At 50.8% G+C, this 21,013-nt stretch overlaps 1 protein-coding gene across 2 annotated transcripts in view; it reads left to right on the forward strand.

Annotated features, from left to right (window-relative positions):
• Positions 1 to 4,220: 4,220 nt before the first annotated feature.
• Positions 4,221 to 21,013, forward strand: part of NEK9 (NIMA related kinase 9) — a 40,698-nt gene continuing 23,905 nt past the window's right edge. Inside the window, exons 1-8 of one of the 2 annotated variants that reach the window (XM_060181262.1) lie at positions 4,221 to 4,572; positions 6,692 to 6,869; positions 9,621 to 9,676; positions 10,175 to 10,245; positions 11,794 to 11,899; positions 13,722 to 13,853; positions 17,417 to 17,527; positions 18,336 to 18,400. In XM_060181262.1, coding sequence (XP_060037245.1) covers positions 4,360 to 4,572; positions 6,692 to 6,869; positions 9,621 to 9,676; positions 10,175 to 10,245; positions 11,794 to 11,899; positions 13,722 to 13,853; positions 17,417 to 17,527; positions 18,336 to 18,400 — 932 coding nt within the window. In that variant the 5' untranslated portion in view covers positions 4,221 to 4,359. The remainder of the gene's footprint in view (positions 4,573 to 6,691; positions 6,870 to 9,620; positions 9,677 to 10,174; positions 10,246 to 11,793; positions 11,900 to 13,721; positions 13,854 to 17,416; positions 17,528 to 18,335; positions 18,401 to 21,013) is intronic. The other variant, XM_060181261.1, reaches the window with a different exon arrangement.

Here is a 21,013-nt window from a genome sequence, read left to right on the forward strand (position 1 = left end):
AAAGCAAGGTCGTGCTCAAGTCCACTTGAAGATGAGGAGATTGTCCGCTTCTTTCTTCAGCCTGTTACAACACAGATGGCGATGCTGTGGCGGACATTTGGTCACACCTGCCACGAGCCACTTCTCTGCTGAAGGTGATGAGGCGTGTGGGATCTACACACGTCCACGTGGGAGCCGTTGGGCTGGGGGCTTTTGTGTAATGTTTCTCAAATAAAGGCTAGCAGAAAACATTTTAGGTGCATTTTTCTGTTTTGAGCGTACCTCTTTGTCTGGTCTAGCAACAAGTTCTCCATCCTCCTCAGTTTAAAACAGGACAAACTCCATGATGAGTTAAAAAAAAAAAATGTCTATAATATATTCCAGGTAGACAGTTTATGTGAATGGTCATAATTTATTTGCTCATATACAAACACATTACACATATCATGCTTAAAATATAATTACACATCCCCAGAAGGACCAAGTAGGGTTCCCCTAACCAGACACTTGTTAAAACTTATCCTTGTGAGGGTGCAGAGGGCTGGCACTGCCCTACGTTCTTAAGATGCCCTTCCACAGCCACACGAAACTACTCCAGCAGCCGGTGACCTGCACCGGGAGCTCCTTGGGAGGCAAGGGCAAGTTGCTTCTCTGTGGGAAGCAGCAAGTGGCTCAGCGGACAGCAAACATCTACTAGCTAGGATCCTGGAATGGAACCAACAAAAAGAAGTTTATCAAGTTTGAATAGGGTTATCAGTCTTGTATTTTAGGTTGCATTTTTCGTGGCTATAAAATGAACCATCTAATAATATGCTTCCCTCTCTTTCACCACATGCAAAGAACCAGGGTCCAGGTGTATGTTTTGGGGGCTCTGCAATGTATGTTTGGGGGGTGGGGTGCAGGAGGGAGGGACTGCTTGGGTCCCTGCAGCCACCAGCGAACGCCCTCCATCACTGACTAAACGGGTGCTGTGGTCTCTTGCTGTCTATCTTTTTAAAAATAAAGTCATACAAGCTATTCCTTATATTCAACAAAATTTTCTCATTTTTTGGTAGTGATTTAATGATTACTAAGATTATAAGATAGCGGGTATGAATCCAGTTCTCAACATCAGAGTTCCATGTTCCATCCCCTCTGTTGGAAGCTTCCCTATCCTTTATCTTTGGGGAATATGGACCAAAATTCTTTATGGGGTGCCAAAGGTGGAAGGTCTGGCTTCTGTAATTGCTTCTCTGCTGGACATGGGTGCTGGCAGGTAAATCCTGACCCATTTCTGTCTTTCCCTAGTGGGGCAGGGCTCTGGAGAGGTGAGGTTCCAGGACATATTGGTGAGGTCTGTCCAGGGAGGTCAGGATGGCATCATGGTAGCATCTGTACGTGGTGGCTGATATAAAGCAAACTGTTCAATCAACAAGCACTCAAAGGTGGGCATAGGGCAAATGAAACTAGGGGTCTTCATGTGGTAGGAAGCTTGAGAAGTCTTTTTTAGGTATGTTCTAAGGAGCCCATGAGTTTTTTTATTTTGGCCTGGGCCCGATAGCTAACATGCAGGTGAACGAAAAACATTGTCTGGGAAGATGGTGTCAAGAGTTGAGAATAGGACTAGAAAGCTGGATCAGTAGCTCCCAAGAGTGAGAAGAGTAAATACCATTAGCCGTTAACCCCATGGATCTGCCCTAAGGCCCATGTCTATTCCTATTTGGCACAGGAGCCTGTGTGACCTTTGCATCCCTGTCAGTCTGAGCTCACAGTCCCTGGTCACACCTGAGAACATTCTAGTCTGCTAGTCTGCACTCATTTCAGGACCAGTCTAACTAGAGTGCCTCCAACAAAAAATCTTGAGTGACATCAAATACTTTCCCAGGCACTAGCAATTTGCAGTTATAAAAGTGCTAAATCTGGGAGTCGGGCGGTAGTGCAGTGGGTTAAAAGCACATGGTGCAAAGCGCAAGGACCGGCTCCCCACCTGCAGGGGAGTCTCTTCACAGGCGGTGAAGCAGGTCTGCAGGTGTCTGTCTTTCTCTCCCCCTCTCTGTCTTCCCCTCCTCTCCATTTCTCTCTGTCCTGTCCAACAACGACAACATCAAGAACAACAATAACTACTACAATAAAGCAACAAGGGCAACAAAAGGGAATACATATTTTTTTAAAGATTTTATTTATTAATGAGAAACATAGGAGGAGAGAGAAAGAGCCAGACATCACTCTGGTACATGTGCTGCCAGGGATTGAACTCAGGACCTCATGCTTGAAAGTCCAATGCTTTATCCACTGCGCCACCTCCTGGACCACAGGGAATAAATATTTTTTAAAAGTGTTAAATCCTGCTGATGTGGCATTTATGTTCTGTCTAGTGAGTGCAGACAAGTGCTGCACTTGTATTTTATAGATAAGCCCTGTGAAAAAAATCAGGAGCGATGTGATCTAGGGAGGCTGTTACTGTGGATTGGACTGAATGAGGGCAAAGTGTACACCTGCTTCCACAGGCTGCTGAGGAGTCTGGGGCACTGATACACTGGACCCAGGTCCAGGAAGACAAGTCTCTGCACTGCCCATTCAGGTGAGCTGTGCACAGGCAGGACAAGTCTTAGCCCCTGACCCCCCTGACCCCATTCTACCAACTCACGGCCTGTGTCTGCTTTCACTGCTCAACCTAGTTTTAAAAAAAGTTGGGGGGGAGAGGGCAGGCAATGGCGCACCTGGTTAAGTGCACACATCACAATGCACAAGGACCCAGAATCAAGCCCCTGGTCCCCACCTGAAGGAGGAAAACTTCACGAGTGGTGTAAGCAGGGCTGCTGATGTCTTTCCATCTTTCCCTATCTCCCCCTCCCCTCTCTATTTCTGTCCCTATTCAATAATAAAGGATTTAAAAAAAAAAAAAAAACGGGTTCAGGCGGTAGCGCAGAGGCACGTAGCATAAAGCGGTTTGCTCAATGTTTCCTTTCGATAAATAAATTTAAGAGAGAGAGAAGCTTAAGCGCACGTGGCACTAAGCACAAGGACCGGCATAAGGATCCCAGTTCAACTCCCCGGCTCCCCACCTGCAGGGGAGTCGCTTCCCAGGCGGTGAAGCAGGTCTGCAGGTGTCTGTCTTTCTCTCCTCTCTATCTTCCTCTCCCTCCTCTCTCCATTTCTCTGTCCTATCCAACAACTAACATCAACAACAATAATAATAACCACAAGGGCAACAAAGGCGGGGGGAGGCCTCCAGGAGCAGTGGATTCATGGTGCGGGCACGGAGCCCCAGCAATAACCCTGGAGGCAAAAAAAAAAAAAAAAACTACTGAAATAATATGAAGCAGCTGGAAGGTGGCACAAGTGCCTGGGCGTTAGACCTACTAGCATGCGGTCCCGGTTTAGTCCTCACCATGGCGTGTGCCAGGCTGGTGCCCTGTTTCTCTCATTTCCTCTCCCTCTCATGAATCTGAAACCTGTGTTCCAAGCGACCACCAAGTTGTCGACGTGCCTTAGACAGATTTCTTGTTTGTTATTTTTTCTTTATGAATGAAAGGGTGGGAGCCGGAGGAGCAGAGCATCACGATCTAGCTCAAGTCCTGCTGGGGCCTGAACCCAGGACCCCAGGCCCGAGAGCCCAAGGCTTTATCCCCTGCACCACTCCGGGTTAGGGCTCTTCCAGCTGGGCCTCCCCGTCACTGTTTCCATGTCCGCCTCTTCCTGGAGAAGGGTCTCCCTGCCTTCAGTCTTGTCATCGGGGTTCGTGGGGACACCGACGGTCACCTTAGGTGCGGTGAGCAGACACGGGCGGAAGGCGCCATCTCGCCCACCGGCGTCCAGCGGTCCTCCCCCGGCTGTGTGTCTGTCCGGGCCTGCAGGACCGCTGCGCTGCCACGTGCGCGGCCAAAGTTCGAGCCCGGCCCCCGCAGCATTGGCGGAGGCTCGGGCTTCCCTCGGTCTGCGCCTGGGACGGACGGACGGACGGACGGACGGACGGACGGACGGACGGATTGTTTAGACGCTGTGAAACGCTGGGGCCCAGCCTCTGGCTCATGACACGGCTCCCGGCCCGCTGCCCGTCTCGTCTCCGCGGCTCGGCTTCTGAGAGCGGCGGGTCACCCCGACTCCCACCAACGAGCGGGCCCGGAGCTCGGGGCCGAACAGACTCACGGACAGGACAGACACTCGGCCGCGGCGCCCCGCCCGCGCCCGCGCCCGCGCCCGCACCCGCACCCGCACCCGCACCCGCACCCGCCGGCGGCCTCCGCCGACCGAGGCCCCGCGCCCCCTGCCGGGCCCCGCCGCCGGCGGAAGGAGCCCCGCGGGACCGGAAGCGGCCGAGCTGCTTCCGGGTCCGGGGTCAGGAGCCCGGCGGGGCAGCGGGGCCGCGGGAGCCGCGGGCCGGCGTCGGAGGCCGCCGCCATGTCGGTGCTGGGCGAGTACGAGCGCCACTGCGACTCCCTCAACTCGGACTTCGGCAGCGAGTGCGGGGGCGGCGGGGACTCGGGCGCGGGGCCCAGCGCCAACCCGGGGCCGCGAGCCGGCGGCGCGGAGCAGGAGGAGCTGCACTACGTCCCCATCCGCGTGCTGGGCCGCGGCGCCTTCGGGGAGGCCACGCTGTACCGCCGCACCGAGGTAGCGGCCCCCGCGCCCCGCGCCCCGCGCCCCGCGCCCCGCGCCCCGCGCCCCGCGCCCCGCGCCCCGCGCCCCGCGCCCCGCGCCCCGCGCCCCGCGCCCCGCGCCCCGCGCCCCGCACCCGCCCCGTGCGCGCTCCGGGCCTCATGTGCGCCTGCGCACCCGACGCCTCTGCACCCCGCGCCCCCGCACCCCTGCACCCGGCATCCCCGCAGCCCGCACCCCTGCACCCCAGGCCCCCCGCAGCCCGCATCCTTGCACCCCAGGTCCCCCCGCACCCGGCACCCCAAGTCCCCGGCACCCCCAGATGTCCTGCACCAGCTCCCTCACCCCGAACACCCCAAGTCTCCCTGAACCCGTGCACCCCAGGTCCCCCTGCCACCTGCCACCCCAACTTCCCTGCACCCCGACCCCCGGCACCCTAAGTCCCCCTGCACCCCGCCACCCGGACACATCAAGTCCCCCTGCCCCCCCGCCACCCAGTACCCCAAGCCCCCCTGCACCCCGACACACCAGGACCCCTGTGCCAGCCCCCCCACCCCGAACACCCCAACTCGCCCTGCACCACGACACCCCTCCCCACACCCAGATTCCTCTGCACCCCACCCCTACACGCACCCCAAGTCCCCCTGCACCCCTCCCTAACCCTGAACCCTGGGGACCTGTCCCCAGCCCCCCAGGCGGGGCTTAGGAGGCCTGTTTCCATTTCCTGATGTGATTCCTGGCGCTGTCAGTGTGACGAGCTGCCCCTTGAAGAGCAGAAGACAGCGGGCTGTGGGGTGGCTCCCACATACCTGCCGGCAGGTGCTGGGCCTTGGCGCCTCTGCTTTGCCTCTGTGCTTGTAGAGACCCTTCCTGTGGGTGGAAACCAGGGCACGGGTTCGAGGGGGGCCCCACCACTTTGAAGGAAGCTGCAGTGCTGTCATCTGTTTCACTGTCTCTCTGCCTTCTCTGTCTCTGAAAGACAAAACAAAAGCCAAAAAAACCTTTTTCTAAAAAAAAAAAGAATAAACTATTAAGCACACATGGCAAAGCGCAAGGACTGGCGTGAGGATCCCGGTTCGAGCCCCGGCTCCCCACTATCAGGGGAGTCGCTTCACAGGTGGTGAAACAGATCTGCAGGTGTCTGTCTTTCTCCCCCCTCTCCATTTCTCTCTGTCCTGTCCAACAACGACGACGACAAGAATAACTACAACAATAAAACAACAAGGACAACAAAAGGGAATAAACAAATAAATTTTTTTAAAAAAGAATAAAGTAGTCTGAACCCCTGCAGCAATGGCTCTGCTCCCGGAAACAGCATAACGGGGCCTCCACCCTGGAGTCCGGACACTAGCGGGAGGCCTGAGCCAGCCCTGGAGAACAGCCAGGAGAGAGGTGTCTGGGGGGCATGGGGGTGAAGTGAGAATTCCCCGTAGCATCGGCATCTCTCTCTCTCCCCCTCTCTCCTTTGGACAAGAGCCTTGAGGTTCCTGCTCGTCTGCTTGTATGTCAGTGCTGACGTGCAAGGAGCGCTGGGTCACCCCGCTCAGAAGCTGCGGCGCCTTGTCCCAGTCCCTGTCACAGGAACGCCGCCTCCCTTCCCTCCAGAGCTGGCCACTCAGTGAACAGCTAGATGCTGTGTGACGCGGGAGGGCTCCCTCTTTCCCTGGAGGAAAGGGTCAAGGGAACTCCCACAAGTCTGAATTTATACAGCTAGGGGCCAGGGGAGGCGCGCCTGGTCGAGCACACGCTACAGAGCTCGAGGACCCGGGTTTGAGCCCCCGGGCCCCACCTGCAGGGGGTAAGCTTTGCAAGTGGTGACACAGGGCTGCAGGTGTCTATCTCCCTATCTCTCCCTCTTGATTTCTGGCTGTCTCTAGCCAATAAATAAAGATACTAAAGTTGAATAAATAAACAAATGGATAAAACTCGAGGCAAGTTTTCTTTTTTTTTTTTTTTAATCTCGCAAAGCTGATGAGATCAACTGTGCTCTGCTTCTCTGCTACTGAAACCCCGCCCGGCCTCCACCACCCCTGGCGCTCTGTCCTCAGGCCTCCGGCCTCCCGGCCCCTGGGGTTGGCTCCTGGAAGTCAAGTAGCCAGGCCAGCTCAGCGGCCCCTGTGCTGCTGTGTTGCAGGACGACTCGTTGGTCGTGTGGAAGGAGGTGGACCTGACTCGCCTGTCGGAGAAGGAGCGTCGCGACGCCCTGAACGAGATCGTGATCCTAGCACTGCTGCAGCACGACAACATCATCGCCTACTACAACCACTTCCTGGACAGCACCACACTGCTTATCGAGCTGGAGTACTGCAATGGTACAGGGGGTACCAGGGCTTCCCACGGGCCGGGCTGGCCGAGCTGGGGTGGGCAAGGAAACCCTGGACGCTGGTGCAGGCCCTCGGGTTTGAAGTGCTGCCCAGAGTAAAGGTGTGTCCCGTGCACACCCACAGATCCTTCGCAATGGAGAGGGGAGAGAGGGGCCGGGTGGTGGCGCATCTGGTTAAGTGCATGAGGACCTGGATTCAAGCTCCTGGCCCCTACTTGCAGGGGGAAAGCTTCACAAGAGATGAAGCAGGGCTGCAGGTGTCTCTCTTCCCTCTAGATTTCTCTCTGTCCTATCAGTCAAAAAATAAGTGACGTTAAAAGAAAACAAGGGAGTCAGGCGGTAGCGCAGCGGGTTAAGTGCAGGTGGCACGAAGCAGAAGGACAACAGTAATAGCTACAACAATAAAACAACGTGGTCCAGGAGGTGGCGCAGTGGATAAAGCACTGGATTCTCAAGCATGAGGTCCCGAGTTCAATCCCTGGCAGCACATGTACCAGAGTGATATCTGGTTCTTTCTCTCTCTCTCTCTTCCTATCTTTCTAATAAATAAATAAATTCTTTTAAAAAAAACAATAAAACAACAAGGGCAACAAAAGGGAATAAATAAAAGAAAGAAATATCATGTGGCTTGGTAAAATGCATATTGTAATGTGTGCACTTAACTAGGTGCGCCACTGCCTGGCCTATAAAATGCATATTGTAAATGTTTGTCGAGGGAAGCAGAGTTCTCTGTAGTAGAACATGGCGTGCTCTGGACCTCCACGCTCTACCGGGTACCACCGCCTCCTTGGCCACGTTATGATATTTAAGGCAATCATGTCGTAGTCGGGGAGACAGCTAGCTAGTGCTTATGCAAAAAGACTTTTTGTCCGAGGTGGTAACATTCCAGGTTCATAATAAGCCAGAGCTGAGCAGAGCTCTGGTTAAAAAAATGAGAAGAAAAAGAAAAGAAGAAAAGAAAGAAAGAAAAAAAAAAAATGAGAATTTTTCTACCTGATACTTATGTTGACTTCGGCCTAAGATGTCTTACTGAAAATGCTTCAGAGAGCAGAACTTAGTGAAAGTGATTTATCTGATCTCTGGTTTCTTTGGACATTTGACTTCTAAGAGAACAGTAGAGCCTTGCAGTGAAGGAAACAGACTTGGGGTCCTGGAGGTGGCGCAGTGGGTAAAGCAAAAGTCTCTCCAGCGAGAGGTCCCGATTTCAGTCCCTGGTGTCACATGTGCCAGAGTGATGCTTGGATCCCACTCTCATTCTTTTTTTTAGAAAGGAAAATAAGATGACCCATTTCCTAAACTACTACTTTTTAAAACTCTCTAAACTTGCACAAGAAGTTTAGCTTTGTGCTCAACTCCAAATCTTACCTGAGCTTATTCATAAGTGATGCCTGACCCACTGTGGTTGCTGCTTGAGACGGCTGTGCACATCCCCATGCGTAGTGCCAGTCGTGTGCTGTACACATCAGAGACTGCTTTTAATATTTTCTTACCAGAGCACTGCTTAACTCTGGCTTATGGTGGTGCTCGGGATTGAACCGTGAGCCTTTAGTGCCTCAGGTGTAAAAGTCTTTTTGCGTAACTATTACGCTTCTCCCTAGTTCTCATACAATAATGTGTAGAACTCTCAGAACATTTTGTTTGTTTTGAGCTTCGTTTACTGTTGGTGGGGACAGAATTTGTGAAACTTCCCTAGGAAGTGAGTGGACCCTGGTCATTTGTAGTCTGCATCACTGGGTAAAGAGGAAGGTAGGCAAATTCAGATTTACCCTGCAAGAAGGAATTCATGAAGGAGCCTCGGTGTACCCTAAGTTTTGGGGTACCATTTCAGTGTGAAGCAGGAAGAAAAAGAGTTGCCAGTGATACACAGTGTGTATCTCGCTCCATGTTGACGTTACTGTTTCACAGCCATAAGCCAAGAGGCCTAGTACCGCTCTGAGTTCTTACGACAACAGTGGAGGTTCCTCTAAAAGGAGTTCTAGAATAGAGGCCACCTGCTTGTGACATCCAATGTAATTTCAGATTGATGTGCTATCAGGATGGCTTCTGTGGCTTATTATCAAAAAGTCATACATTCCAATTTTGCATTGAGACTCCTTTGTTAGGGAGAGGAATCTTCAAAAGATATTTCGTGTTATCTTTATTTATTAATTTATTAAGTAAATAAGTTTACTGGATAGAGAAAGCCAGAAATTGAGAGGGGACCCTGGTGATAGAGACAGAGAGACGTCTGCAGCCCTGCTTCACCACTCGTGAAGCTTCCCCCCTGCAGTTGGGGGTGGGGGCCTCAAACCCAGGTCCTTGCACACTATAACGTGCGCTCGACCAGGTGCGCCACTACCCGGCCTCCAAAAGATATTTTTATACAGTCCTTGGGAGATGTACTATTTTTTGCTTGTTTAACAATTTATTATTGGATAGAGACAGAAATTGAGAAGGGAGGGGAGCTAGAGAGGGAAAGAGATGCCTGCAGCCCCACTTCATCACTTGTGCAACATTCCCCCTGCAGGTGGGACCAGGGGCTTGAACCCGGGTCCTTGTGCATCGTAGTGTATGTTCTCAGACCAGGTGCTGGTACCACCACCTGGCCCCTCAGTGGGCAGAGTTTTGTGACCAATTTGAACAGCTGACAGGGAAGGAACATCCTTGGTTTCCTCACGTCCACCTGTGAAAAGTCATAGATACAAGAGTCAGACTTTGCTGCCTGTCAAGCGACTCAGCCCTCTCTCTTGTTTCTTTGCAGGAGGGAACCTGTACGACAAAATTCTCCGTCAGAAGGACAAGTTGTTTGAGGAGGAGGTAATTCATATTTCTGTGGAAGTTAGAATTAGTATGTCGTGATTCTCACCTTCTAGTTTTGTACTTACTCTTCCAATAAGGAAGAGGGTCTGTTCCTTTTCTTCAGACTCCTCCGAGACTCTGGTTGATACCCCCTAACAAGGAAGCTGTCGTAGCCGCTTCCTAGCTGGTTTACCCCACACACCATGAGTCTAACAGGGTTTTGTTCTTGACTCAGTTACTGCATACTGGTATGCCTGGCTTTCTATGCCTCTGCATGCCTCCTGGATTTCTTTCCACAAGTCTGCTTCACCATACGGTTATTTTACGACATTGGAACTGCTTCTTTCCTTTGACCTTTCCCACAATCTTTGCTCAGCTGTAAGAAATGTCAAGTTATGTGGACTATAACGTCTGGTTTAAGTTTCCTTGATTTCACGCGCGTGTGTGTGTGTGTGTGTGTGTGTGTGTGTGTATTTTGTTGGTTTCTGGCCCACATGTCATGTTTTGTCTTTGCAGATGGTGGTGTGGTACCTGTTTCAGATCGTCTCAGCAGTGAGCTGCATCCACAGAGCTGGAATCCTGCACAGGTAATGAGTGACAGGAGCCCCCGCTAGGCACCCCCACTCCCACCCTGGGCACCTCCCACTAGCACTCTTATTCTCTAGATGAAGCAGTCGAGCTTTTCCGCTGATACAGTTTGGAAAGGAAAGAGTGAGTCACAGGGGTGTTAGCCACACTTCCTGAAGTTAAATCATGCTGTGATCTAGGAAGTAGCTCCTCAATACGAAGTCACTCATTGCTTTGACAGGTTTTTCAAAAATCATTCTGGGCCAGCTGGTGGCGTACCTGGCTGAGTGCACATGTTAACAGTGCGCAAGGACCCGGGATCAAGCCCCCCCCAGTCCTTATCTGCAGGGGGCAAGCTTTGCGAGTGGTGGAGCAGATCTGTAGGTATCTCTGTCTCTCTCCCTATCACCCTCTTTCCTCTCAATTTCTGGCTGTCACTGTCCAATAAATAAAGATAATACCAAAAAGTTTAAAAATAATCATTTTATTTTTGTGACACAAAGGGCCCTAACGAGTATGTAACCTCAGTGTCCGTCCTTAGGCTGTCTTTTTTTAGCTAGAGAAGGAGGAGGGGAGAGAAACATCACAACACGTCTCTGCCATCTGGGCGGCTTCTCCAAGTGCCTTGAGGCCCCCTGGTTTGTTTGTTTCGTTGATTTCTAACCAGAGTACTGCTCAGCTCCGGCTTTTAAAGGTGCTGGGGATTGAACCCGAGACAATTAGCGCCTCTTGTTGCAGAACCATTATGCTGTGTTTTAACCCGAGACCCCACACATGCTCTAGCCACCTCCCAGGTAGCAACATGCGTATTTCTTAATGGCCGTTGGGTGGTGACCACTGTTGTATATTGTCATTTTCTCTCCTGCAGTCAGAGAATATTCTGGGTTTTTTCACCTCTTCCGGTCAAAAAGTGAAAGCGTGAACCAGCAGCAGTTTTTCTGTGCTGCACATGGTCAGTTCATCTTCAGAAAAAATTGCCAGCGGTCTTATTCAGGTCACCTGTTCAGCCTGGCCATGAGGAGTGCACAGCCTCTTCTCTTGTCTTTGTCACTTGGAAACTCTGCTGCTGACCCAGCGTTACAACAACCTCAATGTTACTTTATTCAAGACGTCAGCGGTGAAGAGGCAGTGAACCTTCCTTGTAGCATGGGACACATTCCTGAGCTGTGTCGCTCTGGGGAGTCAGAATTTACTCTTTCCCTTTTCTTCCTTCCTTCCTTTCTTTCTTTCTTTCTTTCTTTCTTTCTTTCTTCTTTTTTTTGATAGAGACGGGGGTGGGGAGAAACAGACAGACAGACAGACACAGCACCGAAGCTCCCTTCAGTGAGTGGCAGCACTCACCTGGGTCTGGCTCGTGCGCACTGCAGAGCAGTGCCCAGGCGAACTATTTCACTGACCCCGGAGGCTCTGTGTCCATGCCCCCGGCCCCTTCCGCGGTGGGAGTGGTGTTTGGGACCCCGTAGCAGTCTGAGCAGTGTGAACTCTCATCTTTATTCCATACTAATTCTGGGGCGGGGGGCTGCAAATGAGAAAAAGCAATTAACTGTAATTGTCTTTGTTTGTTTCAGAGATATAAAGACATTAAATATTTTTCTGACCAAGGCTAACTTGATAAAACTTGGAGATTACGGCCTAGCGAAAAAGCTGAACTCTGAGTATTCCATGGCTGAGACGGTACGTGTCACCCGCGTGCTCGTTTTCGTTCTTTGTCAAATCGTGAACTCTGGACACCCCGGAGTCCCATGCACGTTCTCAGTTTTCCTGCAAAAGCCTCCCTGCTCTGAAAGAAGGCCTTTGGGAACCCGCCTGCGCTCAGTCGGGTCATCTTGAAGAGCCACACTGTCCGCATCACAGCCTGAACCTAATGGTGCTGGCCAGCGCTGTCTGGAGAGTTCTGAGGCTGCGGAGTGCTCTGCTGGTTTGTCTCCAGTCAGTCACTTGATTTACCTCCCACTTAATTTTGAGCTTGGAGTGTGTGGCATCTCTCCACGTTTCCTTTGGGTGTTCTGGTTCAGTGAGATAAAGGCTGGTCCCCAAGAGGACGGGCCATTAGTGGCGTGCAGTCCGGAATCAGCGGGCTCCCTTCTCACCTGGAAGGTCCAAGAGGGTCACCTGTGGGTCTTCGCTGCACCATGAACGCCCAAATGGACCCACATTCATTTGTAGGACAGGGATGTCATCCTTTCAGAAGAAACTCAATTCTTCTTCTAGTTTTATAATACTCTGCCCTTAAACTATCTTGAAAATGTAATAGAGTCGATTTTTGTCGTGCTGCCCAGAGATATGGCTGGCCACCTCTGGGGTGCTTGTGAGATGGTGCCAGCTTGAGCTTCTGAGGACTGAGCCACATTTTCAGACGCTGCTTTCTCGTTCTGAATAATCGCTAGGCTAACATTCGACCTGCTCTAGCCAGCTAAAGAAGCTAAGAAATAATGAGGATTTTGTTGTTGTTATCACGAGGGATTCATCGCTGTAGGTCCATTTTTTCAGATAGAAAGACAGAGGCAAGGAATCTGTAGCCCTGAAGCTTCCTTCAGCATGGCGGGGGCTGGCGTGAACCTGGTCAGTCTTGGAGGACAAAGTGAGCTATCTTGCTGATCCCAGAGATGCCACATGCACTATGTGAGCATTGCTTTGCTGATTACAGACGGCTAGCAACTTTATTCCAACTTTTGGGGTACTTACTGTCCCCCAGGATGGGCATGGCCTTCATTCAGGCTATTTTTCCTTCCAAATTATTATTTTTAAAGATTTTATTTATTTTTTAATGAGAAAGATAGGAGGAGAGAGAAAGAACAAGACATCACTCTGGCACATGTGCTTCCAGGGATCGAACTCAGGACATCATGCTTGAGAGTCCAAAGCCTTATCACTGCACCACCACTGGACCACCCAAATTCATTTTTGAAGTCAGAAAACCTCAGATTCAAAGCATACTGTTAAAATTGCGAAGATCAAATGGCCGATGAAAAGCGTTTCACTGCTGTGCATTTATTTCAGTTAGAATTGTTACCCTGCTCATTCACTACCTCTCCCCCACTTCCAGTTTTTCTTCCACTGATGGACTTTCACTGAGTGTGTCTCAGTCTGTGTGAAATCTGCGTCACACCTTGAGAACCTGAGTCTTTTAGCCCAGGAACCATAACTACTGTACACCCTGCCCCCAGCCTGCTAATGCTTCATGCGCTTGTGCTGTTATAACTAGCTCTTTTTTCAGTCAGGCCAGCTAAGTGGCTCACCTGGAAAGGTGCTTGTCTGCCTTGTGCTTGATCCAGGTTTGAGCCTAGCCGCCACTGCACTGGGGAAACTCGGTGCTGTGGTATTTTCCCTTCCTCTCTCCTTTTGTCTGTCTGCCCCTCTTGATATTGGTGAAACCCTGCAATTACAGATAGATAGATGATAGATAGATAGATAGATAGATAGGCAGGCAGATAGATAGAGATAGTAGTTGCCTGTGCTGAGTTGTTATTCTTTGACGGCTCCCTTTGTTGTTCAGCTTGTGGGAACTCCATATTACATGTCTCCAGAGCTCTGCCAAGGAGTGAAATACAGTTTCAAGTCCGACATCTGGGCAGTTGGCTGTGTCATTTTTGAACTACTTACGCTAAAGAGAACATTCGATGCCACGGTAAGTTGATAATGTTACTCTCCCACTGTCCTTGAAAATGGTGCAACTTCATTTATCCCTGGGCTTCTGATTTATTGAACAAAAAGCACCTGTAGGTAAAAATAATACCCAGTATTTATACCAGACAAGATGGGACATGTTCCGGGTGGCATGGCTACAGACAGTGACCAGTATTGAAACACACCGTACACACTTACTTTTAGATTGTTACAATGCTGTAGCTCAGGGCCAGAGAGTTTGCCCGCCAGAGAGTTTGCCCACTGGGTAGCACATCTGCTTCATGCTTCTAGCCCAGGCTGAGGCCCCAGCACTGCACGGAGGTACTGGGGTATTGGGGTACAGACAAAGCCTCAGTTCAGTGGCTCCCTCTTTCTGTTTCTGAATGAAAGCGTGACTGGAATAGTGAAATTGTACATGCATAGTGTGTATTATAAATCACATTTAACTTCTCTATAATTAAATAGTTTGAACATTGAATTTGTTGGTGCTGACTAAAATTGTATAGCTACCACCCCCTAGCCCCTCTCTCTCACCAGAGCCCTGCTCAGCTCTGGCTGATGATGGTGCTGGGGATTGAACCTGGGACCTCAGAGCCTCAGGCAGGAGCATCTTCTGTATAACCATTGTGATGTCTCCCCAGCCCTCACCTGTATAGCCACTGTGAAGACATACACTTTTTTTTTTTTTTAAGATTTATTTATGAGAAAGAACCAGACATCACTCTGGCGCATATGTTGCCGGGGATCAAATTCGGGACCTCATGCTTGAGAGGCCAAAGCTTTATCACTGCGCCACCTCCCAGACCACAACATACACTTTTTTTTAGGGGGCTAATGATTTACAGTGTGTTCCCTGATACAGGGGTGCAGTTTCATTATGCACCAGGACCCCAAGTTCTCTCCCACGCCTCCTTCCCCTCCATCCACAGGGTCCTTTGATGTCCAGTCCACCCTTCACCTTGTGCCCTTCCTCTTGTCCCCGTATGTTAAGTCCCACTTCGAAGTGAGATCGTTCGGTATGTGGCTTATCTTGCTTAGCTTGACGCCTTCAAGTTCCATCCGAGATGATGCAGAGGAGATGACTTTGTCACTTCTAAAACTACTACATTGAGTAGTTTTCCACCACGTCTGTATACCCTCACCTGACATTGGTCATCTAGGTTGCTTTATGCTGCTCTGAGCAGGGGTATATACAGATCTCTTCTTTTTTTTTTTTTCTGATTTTTTTTTTTAATTGGGGAATTAATGTTTTACATTCAACAGTAAGTACAATAGTTTGTACATACATAACATTCCCCAGTTTCCCATATAACAATACAACCCCTACTAGGTCCTCTGAATCCTTCTTGGACCTGTATTCTCCCCACCCACCCACCCCAGAGTCTTTTACTTTGGTGCGATACGCCAATTCCATTTCAGGTTCTACTTGTGTTTTCTTTTCTGATCTTGTTTTTCAACTTCAGCCTGAGAGCGAGATCATCCCATAGTCATCCTTCTGTTTCTGACTCTTATTTCACTCAACATGATTTTTTCAAGGTCCATCCAAGATCGGCTGAAAACGGTGAAGTCACCGTTTTTTACAGCTGAGTAGTATTCCATTGTGTATATATACCACAACTTGCTCAGCCACTCATCTGTTGTTGGACACCTGGGTTGCTTCCAGGTTTTGGCTATTACAAATTGTGCAGCCAAGAACATATGTGTGCACAGATCTTTTTGGATGGATGTGTTGGGTTCCTTAGGATATATCCCCAGGAGAGGAATTGCAGGATCATAGGGTAGGTCCATTTCTAGCCTTCTGAGAGTTCTCCAGACTGTTCTCCACAGAGGTTGGACCAATTGACATTCCCACCAGCAGTGCAGGAGGGTTCCTTTGACCCCACACCCTCTCCAGCATTTGCTGCTGTTACCTTTTCTGATGTATGACATTCTCACCGGAGTGAAGTGGTATCTCGTTGTCTTGATTTGCATTTCTCTGACAATCAGAGACTTGGAGCATTTTTTCATGTATTTCTCGGCCTTTTGGATCTCTTCTGTGGTGAATAGTCTGTCCATGTCCTCCCCCCATTTTTGGATGGGGTTATTTGTTGTCTTGTTGTTGAGTTTGGCAAGCTCTTTATATATGTTGGTTATTAAACTCTTGTCTGATGTATGGCATGTAAAGATCTTCTCCCATTCTGTGAGGGGTCTCTTGGTTTGGGTAGTGGTTTCTTTTGCTGTGCAGAAGCTTTTTAATTTGATGTAGTCCCATAGGTTTATACTTTCCTTAGTCTTCTTTGTAATTGGATTCGTTTCATTGAAGATGTCTTTAAAATTTATGCGGAAAAGAGTTCTGCCAATATTTTCCTCTAAGTATCTGATAGTTTGTGGTCTAACATCCAAGTCCTTGATCCACTTGGAATTTATGTTTGTATTCGGTGAAATACAGTGATTCAGTTTCATTCTTCTGCATGTTTCAACCCATTGTTTCCAACACCATTTGTTGAAGAGACTCTGCTTTCCCCAAGTAATAGTCTGGGCCCCTTTGTCAAAGATTAGATGTCCGTAGGTGTGGGGGACAGATCTCTTCTGATAGGGGTTTTTATTTCTTTTGAGTAAATCCCCAGGAGGGCCATTGTTGGGTCGTAGGGCAGCACCGCTCTCTATGGTGGTTGGACCATCTCACCCCCCACCGGCAGTGCGGAGCGCCCCTTACACTGTTATTTCTGGCCTTCCTGATGTAGGGCATTCTCCCAGACATAGAGTGATGCTTTGTCATCTTTATTTGCCTTTCTCTGTGGACCCATCACTTTGAGCCACCTTCCTAGGCCCTCTGGATCACTTTGGGGAAATTTCTGTCCACACCCTCACCCCATTTTCTGATGGGGCTGCTTGTTTGGTTTTTGTTTTGTGTTTGTTTGTTTTTTTGTTTTGGTACTAAGTTTACTGAGCTCTTTATAAGACAAAAGTGTCATGTTGTTAGCAAAGCAGGTACTTAAAACCAAGAAGCCCGGCTGGATTTTCTGTGGCTATGTCATGTGGACAAGTTGTCTTTCTTCCACCACCTAGCAGCAGTGCCGCTCCTTGCTGATGCGAGCAGTCGTCATGGAAAGAAGTCCGAGCGTTGGTGTCCTGTGCCAAAGTTAAAGATGGGGTGGGGGGAAGGGCTCAGGTCCTGGAACATGATGGCAGAGGAGGGCCTAGTGGGGTCTCATGGTTTCACTGTCGACTGTAAACCATTAGTCCCCCGATAAAGAAATTTTAAAAGCCAGAACAGGGCGGGAGATAGCGCAGCGGGCTGAGTGTGTTCTCTGACCCAGGCACCACCTAGGGGCGTGACGCACAGGCGCAGGAGCGGTGTGCTGCGGCGGTGTGTCCCAGTCCTTTCTTCCCCCTCTCAGTGGTGGTACTATGCATGCTCAGAACTAGCTCCACTTCCCAGCAGTGGCCCATTAAAAGATCGGTCAGAACTAGTGCGCGAGCACTGCTTCTCTACAAAATAGTCACAGGCACTTGAGAGCTCCGGGTACATTGCAACGTCGTCTTTCTGTGACCAAGCACAACACGGCGACCGTTTTCCCCTAGAACCCGCTCAACCTATGTGTGAAGATCGTGCAGGGCATCCGAGCCATGGAGGTGGACTCCAGCCAGTACTCTCTGGAATTGATCCAGATGGTTCACGTGTGCCTTGACCAGGTGAGTGTGGCTCCCACGCTGGGTTTGTGTGCTGTTTGGTTTGCCTCCAGGGCTGTCGCTGGGGCTAGGCTGTCTGCACTACAAACCCACTGCTCATGGCAGCCAGGTTTTGCTCATTTTATGTTGGGTAGGACCAAGAGAGAATTTTTTTCTCTTATCTTGGATAGAGACATTGCTCAGCCAGGTGCGCCACCACCCGGCCCCCCCAGAGAGAGAGAGAGAGAAAGGAGCTGCAGACCTGCTTCACTGCTTGTGAAGTGACCCACCTGCAAGTGGGGAGCCAGGGGCTCGAACCAGGCTCCTTGTGCTGTGTATTATGTGCATTTAACACGGTGGGCCAGTGCCCGGCCCGGTCTTGTGCTTCTCCTCTCTAGCCTTAGTGAGAGCCGCCTGGGTGGCGGGCCTCCAGGAGAGGACTTGTGGTACAGGCGCCGAGCCCCAGCAGTAACCCTGGAGGGGAAAGAAAGAGAAATGGGGGCCGGGTGGCGGCGCACCTGCATGAACGCACATGTCACAGTGCGCAGGGACCCAGCTTCGAGCCCCTGGTCCCCACCTGCAGGGGGAGAGCTTCACAAGTGGTGAAGCAGGGCTGCAGGTGTCCCTCTATGTCACCCCCTTCCCTCTTAATTTCTGTCTCTATCCAACAGATGAAGATTTTTTAAAAAATCATAACAAAACAAAATAAAATAAACTTTAAAAAAAAGAAAAAGAAATCATTCTTTTGAAATAGAGAGTATACCATGGTCTCTAGCTGATTAAGCTACAGTAACCCAGGGCAAAGTACAGCTAACCCACTTGTGTGTTCTAGAATCCTGAGCAGAGACCCACTGCAGACGAACTTCTGGACTGCCCCCTGCTCAGGAAACGCAGAAGGTAAGGCACAAAGCCGTTTCTCCCTCGTCTGTCTGGAGTGGGCTCACTGTTAGGCTCCCAGTCACGGTCACGGTCCCCAGAGAGCCGGGTGCTGCCTGCCTCGGCTGCTCAGGGGCCCGGCCCTGCTGACACCTCTGCTTCATGGCGCAAGAGGGCCTCCTGACTTTCCACCTCCTGATCCCGTGCCGCTTCGTTTCACACTTGTGTTGGTGAGACCCTAGCACTCCGCACTCTCTGCTCTGTCTCCTCCCCCCAGCACACACACATCCCAGTCTGTCAGGGGCCAGACAGAACGGCTACTCAATGAAGCATGCTCAGGTACCCCGGGCCCAGGCCCCTAAGTACAGGGAAGCACCATGGCCGGCGCGGAGAAGCTGAGGGGTGCAGCAGAGCTGTGGTGTTGCTCCTTCTCCTGCCCTCTCTCCTTGTGTCTAAATTTTGAAGGAAGGAAGGAGAGTCACCACAGACAGACAGGCAGACAAAGAGGGCGCTGTGGACACAAGCATCTGCTCTGCCGGGTTGTCTCTTGAGAGAGAGTCTGTGCATTTGAGGGCTCTAGGGTAGATAATAGGACAGGGTTGAGAGACACACACTTGCAGACCTAATTCACTTGTGGGGAGCAGGGGCTCGAACCCGGGTCCTTGCGATTGGTAATATGAGCCCGGCCCCGAGGCCCCATCTGCACACATGGGGAGAGACTTCAGACGCTGACCTGAGACAGAGCCCGCGCTTCCCTTTCTTCGAGGTTCCAGTCTGCACTTCACACACTGCGTTAGCCTGCGGGCCACTCTTCCTCCTCTCCCAGCTCTTTTCACGTCGCCCAGAGACTTAAGCATTTACTGGCCAAGCTCAAGTCCTGTCTTGGATTCACTGAGTGTGTCTGCACCGCACAAACTCTGCTTTGGCCAGCGCCTTTGCTCTGTTACCTCACTTCAGGGTGTGGGAGCCTCGCCTGCTGCATGGTGACCTTGGGCTCCCTGCGGAGGCTTAGCTCTATCACCCTTTGATGCATGCTGACATCTTTTCTCTCATTTCCCGAGAATATCATCACAGTTCTGATCTCTAAATCACATCTTCCAATGATCATTTGAGTGACGTTTTTATTGAGGTAATTATGTGCACGCAGTACACTGCCAGAACTTGTGCTTTGATTGAAAAGCGTAAGACAGAGAGCCTTCCAGACAAAACACGGGTACGGGAAGTTGTGGGAAGTGCAGGAAACACCAAGCCCTGTTGGGTTGAGTCAGTGGGGCTTTCAGATCGACTGAGCTCCACCCAGGAACTCTGCTCTGATTTCTCCAGGCAGAATAAGAACTCTTGAGGTCTAGGAAAATTGAGGAAAGGTGGTTAAAGAATTATCTGGGGGAGCTGGGCGGTGGTGGTCCTGGTTGAGCATATGTTACCATGCGTGGGGACCCAGGTTCAAACCCTCACAACCCACTTGTAGGAGGAAGCATCCCAAGCAGTGAAGCAGGGCTGCAGGTGTCTTTCTCCCTCTCTGTAACCCTCCCCTTAAGATCTCTCTGTCCTATCTGCTAAAAAAAGAAAGAAAAGGAGGAAAGGATAAAATGTCCGAGAGAGTGGTGGATTCTTAGTGCCAGCACCAAGCCCCACCGGTAATCCTGGTGGCATGAAAATAAAACAGAGAGAGAAAAGTTATCTAGTGTGTTCAGTACCCTGTGAAGGAATTTCTTTCTGAATGAGAGGAGAGAGAGAGAGAATGGAGGAGTTATAAGCAGGCAGGTTCCCATGATGAGAGGTGTCCACAGCGTGGTCATCACTGGGCAGTGCTGTGAGTCAGCAGAGGGCAGATCAGAACAGGCGCAGAACCGTGGTTGGTGAGGGCCACCTCAGGAGGCAGCTCACGTGCCTTCGGCTCTGGGTTTGACCCCTGCAACTAAATCAGGGGCCGGACCGTGGCTCATCTAGTAGAGCGCACACATTACAGTGCACAAGGACCCTGTTCAAGCCCCTGGCCCCCCCGCCTGCAGAGAGAAAGCTTCGTGAGCCATGAAGCAGGGCTGCAGGTGTCTCTAGCTCCTCTCAGTTTGTCTCTGTCTCTACCTAAAATAAGTTAAAATAATTTAAAGCGAGAGAGAGAAAAACAGGCCATCATAAATGATAGAGCAGTGCTTTGTTCATTTGTGTTTTTTTTTAATTGTGCCAAGTGCATAGTTCTGTTCCCATAACACACTTCTCCATTCCTGGAGCCTCCTGGGGTGTCACGCATGGAGCTCCCATGCGGTGCCAGGGGCTGTGCCACACATGACAAAGCACGCAGTCCCCTAAGTGAGCTTTGGCCTAGCAGCATGCCCACCCGTCTCGAGCTAAATAAAAGGAGTGAGCAGAGCCGGGGCGAGGGCATGGACGAGGAGGTGCTGCTGGAGTTGGGGCGGGAAGCCCTGGCAAGGATCAGCTCGGGCACTGCAGTGGAGGGTGGAATCGTCGAATCTGCATGTGGAGGAAGCCGAGGGGCGGGTAGTAGAGACAGCGGCGGAGGAGCGGCTGTATATTTACAGATACACGGCAGTCAGGAAAAAAGACAGAACTATACAAGGAGGAAGATAATGTGCTGTTTAGAGAGATTAACTCTGGAGGGTCAGTGGCCAGAAC

This window comes from Erinaceus europaeus, chromosome 22 (genome assembly GCF_950295315.1).
Source record: "Erinaceus europaeus chromosome 22, mEriEur2.1, whole genome shotgun sequence".
Taxonomy (NCBI): Eukaryota; Metazoa; Chordata; class Mammalia; order Eulipotyphla; family Erinaceidae; genus Erinaceus; species Erinaceus europaeus.